This window comes from Nylanderia fulva, unplaced genomic scaffold (genome assembly GCF_048542155.1).
Source record: "Nylanderia fulva isolate GAGA-0341 unplaced genomic scaffold, ASM4854215v1 Scaffold55, whole genome shotgun sequence".
Classification (NCBI taxonomy): Eukaryota; Metazoa; Arthropoda; class Insecta; order Hymenoptera; family Formicidae; genus Nylanderia; species Nylanderia fulva.
In genome coordinates this window covers 603833-609832 of record NW_028190643.1, presented here as the reverse complement: position 1 = coordinate 609832, position 6000 = coordinate 603833, and the positions used below count along the sequence as shown (strand labels likewise).

The 6000-nt window shown below is 33.0% G+C and overlaps 1 protein-coding gene across 2 annotated transcripts in view; it reads left to right on the top strand.

Annotated features, from left to right (window-relative positions):
• The first annotated feature begins 694 nt into the window (after positions 1 to 694).
• Positions 695 to 6000, top strand: part of LOC114942573 (sodium-dependent nutrient amino acid transporter 1) — a 10652-nt gene continuing 5346 nt past the window's right edge. Inside the window, exons 1-4 of one of the 2 annotated variants that reach the window (XM_029317966.2) lie at positions 695 to 1164; positions 2388 to 2769; positions 3235 to 3493; positions 5012 to 5386. In XM_029317966.2, the coding sequence (XP_029173799.1) occupies positions 1153 to 1164; positions 2388 to 2769; positions 3235 to 3493; positions 5012 to 5386 (1028 nt within the window). In that variant the 5' untranslated portion in view covers positions 695 to 1152. The remainder of the gene's footprint in view (positions 1165 to 2387; positions 2770 to 3234; positions 3494 to 5011; positions 5387 to 6000) is intronic. The other variant, XM_029317965.2, reaches the window with a different exon arrangement.

Genomic DNA, 6000 nt, shown 5'->3' with positions numbered 1-6000 from the left:
CCGTTTCTACCAACGTCGATTAAATTACACCTCCGGTTAAACTATATCTTTGTCTCTTTTTAAGAACTTATTTGAAAAGAGACAAATATATAATTTAATCGACGTTGGTAGAAACGGGCCAAAATGACGCCTTTAAACGTCAAAATGGCGTATGCTTGCAATTTGGAAAGATAATACAAAAATTAAATTGACCCACCCTGTATACATAACAAATTCTCAGATCTCTCTCTCTCTCTCTCTCTCTCTCTCTCTTTCTCTCCAAGTCTACTTTGTCTTTATAACCTTCCTACGTTGACCGGGAATCTTTATTATTTCGCCACTTCATCTTTTTCTTTCGCAAACCTAATCCTTTTATACATTTCTGATTTATGTTTGCGAGAAAACCGGAAAGAAGCAACAAAAATTCCCACTTTTTTCGTCTCTTTCATAAAAAATGTATCTCTGCCTAGTGACACTTTATTATCCCTCACATGTATAATATTTATATATTCCAATGGGAAATTTCCGTGTCGCTTTTTCTCTCGCAGACTTTCTTCGCTTCTTCCCGAAAGTAGAAGAACTTGTTCCATCTCCATATTCCGCACACACTTTGTACACTTTATCTACTATACGTTACCATGCGCCTACCTCACGCAATTATCTCCTCACGTGGCCGCGGTGCAATGATTCACTTGTCTTTTCTACCTTGGCAATATCCCGAAGCTAGACGTGAGACCACAGAGCAGCAGCTCGTCGGGACTCGCCAGCATTCTGTCATCTACCGTTCGCGGCGAGCGACATATAATAGTGAATATATACTATATATATATATATATATATACCTGTGTATATATATATATATATATATATATATATATATATATATATATGCGGCAACGGGATGAATGTTATTTTATTACGGGGACTTTTTCGGGGAAATTCGCGTGGGAGAGAACTCATCACCTTGACGTCAGGTCCGATGAAGTAGTGACGTCCTGGCAGTCCTCATTGTTAGACAGTCCATCATCAGCGTCGACGTTCGCAATACACAGAGCCTTTCGGAATTTTAGTGTTGATCTCGCGCGCGTCCCAGTTTCCTGTTGAGACTTGTCGCAACACGAAGGCTGTGTTTCCAATTCTCTCGCAACCATTTCTCCTCATAACGTGACCGTTATGTACGAAACAGTAAGTGAATGATCAATCAAATGTGTAGCAAAGCATTGTTATGTGTAGCAATCTATCTTAGTGGATTGTGGAAAACGTCATCCCAAGTATCGAAAGAAAAAGTATGGGAAATATAGAGAGACCCAGTGTTTAACGATGATATAATTATCCACGATGAATGTGAGAGCCCTGACAGCTTCTTATACCCACTTATCTCTCTTTATTGCATTCGAGCGTGTTTTTTTCTTTTTTTTCTTTTCTTCGATTGTCATGTGTTTCGCGGCTCGCGAAGTGAAGCTGGGTAAGTGAAAGTTATCCTAAACAAATATTGTGGCGTCTCTATCGTAGCAATCGAGTTGAAAAAGAACTTGATACACCTGTGTAATTTAATAGCGACCTCAAAACGAGATAAAATAATCGCTTTATATTGCCATCACATATACAAGAGTATAACGATATATATAATTTCAAGGCATATTAACTTGAATATTTGCCGAGTGATGCGCGAAGAATTTTCACTCAAATATAAGGCGATAAAGTTGTCGTTCGATATCTTTCTTATCCTTATTTTTGTTTGTTTTGTTTTTCTTTTTTTTACTCACTAATTGTATCATCACGTTTAGAAATATCTCGCTATATAATTGCATCATTATCGCATATAGGAATTTGAAAAATTTATCTTTCTCATTGACCTTAATTATGACTAGTCTAATAGCTATTTAAATATGCTTTGAATATATTTATCCGATGATTATAATTATCCCTCGGGCGACTTCGAGGAAAGAAAAATTCTTGAAATATTTCTTAATACACTCATTTGTACTGCAATTGATATTTCTATCATACTTGTCGAAAAGTATTATTATTCTCATCTCACATTGAAACTATCTCCAGTCTTTATCTTCCATATGTATTTCTATTAATTAAAATAAATAAAAAAATTAAAATAACACTAATTTTACAGTCAAAAATTATTTTAAATCAGACAGTGTTTCTTATAGATAAAAAAATGTTTTTTGTAAATTGGTGTTTTTATTCTTATTTCACACGAGAGAAATGTTTCTATCTCTCTCGTTGTGCAAATATATTAATTAAAATAAATAAAAATAAATTCAAAAAAATTAAAATAAATTTACAAAATAAAATGAAGTAATTAGCATTAAAATAAATAAAATAATACAGTTAGATTTACATGGATGTGTGTCAATAATTTCCAATAAAAAATTGTTTGCATAAAATTGTAGAACAACGAAAAGCAACAGGGGATCGATAATGTCGCTTTCCAAATAGATGAGCCTCATATCGCGAAAAATGGCAGGAGAACTTATTATCCCGGGGACTCGACGAGCATCCAGAATGTGCAGGTCGGCGAGTCAAAGGAGGCTCGGGCGACATGGAACAATAGCGTGGAATTTCTTATGTCGTGTATCGCCATGTCAGTCGGTTTCGGCAATATCTGGCGATTCCCATTCACGGCTTACGAGAACGGTGGCGGCGCCTTTCTCATACCGTACGTGATTTTACTCTTTCTCGTGGGAAAGCCATTCTACTTTCTGGAGATGATCATCGGACAGTTTTCCGGCAATTCGTCCGTCAAAGTCTGGAGCATGTCACCAGGTTTTATTGGTAATTTCTCTATGATTTCTCCATTCCGAGCAAAACATGTGCAAAAGATAAAAAATATCAATAAAAATTATATGTATAATCTCTTCTCGAGCAAAGAAAAACTTCGGGCTGTACCGGGATTAAGATTTAATTTAATTTAATTTAATTTAATTTAAGATTTAATTAAATTTTTTTTTGTTTTTACATAAAATCGGTAGGTTCACGCTTTATTTCTACATGTACTTTAATCGTGGAAAAGCATTTATTATTCTATTTAACCAATAAAAAGAAAAGTGTTTTATCGATAAAATATTATTTTTGTGCACTATTTTCTTTTTATTAATTGAATACAATAAATGCTTTTCCACGATTAAAGTACATATAGAAACTAAATGCGAAAAGGGTGCGCAAAAATTGTTTTATCGATAAAACAGGACGGCGTTTTAGGATAAAAAATTGAGGTTTATTCTTAATTACAATCAACAGGAGTCGGATGGGCGCAGTTCTTCTCGACAATCGCTTTAGCAACTTACTATAGTTCATTGATGGCGTTGACATTTTATTATCTGATCGCTTCTTTTTCCGCTGAGTTACCTTGGGCCACTTGTCTGAAGGAATGGGGCGACACGTGTGTCGATTCAAGTACAAAAAGAAATCATAGTGCGGAAGGAGTAAATGTCAACATCCTTGATAATTTCTTAAATGGCAGCAATAAACTTCAAAGCTCAGCCGAATTATATTTTAGGTAAGTGTTTTCTTTTTATTTAAAAAATAATGGGATATCTATAAGATATTTTACATATATGTCCCACATATCGCAATCTCTTAAGTTTAACGATAAGCTAACGAGAAGCCGTATCCCAGCAAACACCGATATATGATTGTTACATTGCTATAATAAAACGGAATATAACATGTAATATAACGTGTACGTTACATGTAATATCCATGTTAGTTGTAATTTCCCACTCATAGATGTAACATTTTAATATAACATATATTACATTGTAGTTATATTGTAATTATATACCAAATAGCACATTGATGTATTGATAAGTCAGTGCTATCTTGTGATATAATGACAATATAACTACAATGTAATATATGTAATATTAAAAATGTTACATCTATGAGTGGGAAATTACAACTAACATATACGTTAGATGTAACATGCTTAAATATATAACATTTATATACTGTGTTTGCTGGGATATAACACTTAATACAAAAATGTTTGATAATTTAAATTTTTTTAATATCTTTACTTACATAAATGATAATATTATATTGTAATTAAAATTCTTCAGTGAGTGAGGAAAGAAAAATTGTAAAATTTTTAACTATATAGTTTCAAGAAATATACTTTAAAAAATATTTTTTGCAAAACGAGACTGTATCAGATATTCAAACATACTATATATACTATATAGTATATAGACACAAAATATTGGAACTAATACTATATACAATATTGAAACAATAATATATATAAATTTAACGTATAAGACGGGCAACAAGAGCCAAATCGCGGATGACAATGCGTTATCCTAACGAAACTAAATAATTTTTCGTTAGAATTAAATACCGGTGCACAAGGCACCAAATTTTTACTTGGACACGGCCAAGATTTTAAATATGAAATAATCTCATATTTTGAGATATCTCGGGTTCGATTCCCGATTCAGCGATTTTCGGATCTATATTTTTCTCTTGCATTCATTTATTTATTTTCCGTAGGGGGGTTAAAGGGGTATTGAAATTAAATCTCAAAATATGAGATTATTTCATATTTAAAATCTTGGCCGTGTCCAAGTAAAAATTTGGTGCCTTGTGCACCGGTATTTAATTCTAACGAAAAATTATTTAGTTTCGTTAGGATAACGCATTGTCATCCGCGATTTGGCTCTTGTTGCCCGTCTTATACGTTAAATTTATATTTATATTACAGAGCCTTGTTAAAACTCTTATAAATAATATATATGGTCTTGATTAAACTGAGACTTTATTATACTTACAGAAACAGATATAAGATGAAACATGAAGTAATTGTAAAATAAACAAAGCAATCTTCTTCGGTTAGGTTAGGTATTGATCAATCGATAAGTAGCAAACAGACGCCATTCTGACGTTTAATAACGACTGATTTTGATGTTTAATAACGTTAGTTTGCTGTTTGGGAATTTGATTAATCTATTTTATTACTTTTAGTGTGAAATCTAATTCATGTGCACAATTATTGTAATCAAGCTGAAACGATTTACAGACAAGTAGTTTTACATGAGAAAGAGAGTATCGACGACGGGGTCGGATGGCCGAATTGGAAGCTGACACTCTGCCTTCTTATCAGCTGGGTGGCAGTTTGTTCGGTGATCTTTAAAGGTGTCAGAAGCTCCGGGAGATTTTCCTATTTCCTCGCCATTTTTCCGTACATTGTGCTAATCTTGCTGCTGATTCGCGCGGTCACTTTGGATGGAGCCATGACGGGAATCCTCTACTTCATCACCCCAAAGTGGTCGAAACTCTTGGAACCGACTGTTTGGTACGCCGCGGTGACGCAATGCTTCTTCTCGCTTTCCGTGTGCTTCGGCAGCATCATTACGTATTCCTCGCACAACGGGTTCAAGCACAACATTTATAGGTGAGAAGAAAAAATACAATTGTTATAACAAATTTCAATAATAAAAAGGTTTTCAAAAAATATGCACAAATATTTTTCTCGACGTACTAATCCCAGCAAACACAGTATAAATGTTATATACTCAAGCATGTTACATGTAACGTATATGTTAGTTGTAATTTCAAAGTGCTATTTGGTATATAATTACAATATAACTACAATGTAATATACATATGTTATATTAAAATGTTACATCTATGAGTGAGAAATTACAACTAACATGGATGTTACATGTAATGTACACGTTATATTACCTGTTATATTCCGTTTTATTATAGCAATGTAACAATTATATATCAGTGTTTGCTGGGATATAATGGAAGAAGAGGAAGGTGCAAAGAAAGAGAGCATAGAAATAAGCAAAGTCAATTTTTTTTATACAATTTTAATACATATATTAAATATGAATAACTTTTAATAAATTTTGTTTTTAACATAAAATCGGTAGGTTCGCGCTTTGTTTTTATATGCATTTTAATTATGGAAAAGCATTTGTTATTCTATTCCTTTCTTTAAAAAAATTAAGTCGATTCTCGAATGTATCGGTTTATCTCGAAAATCTCGAAGTATTATTG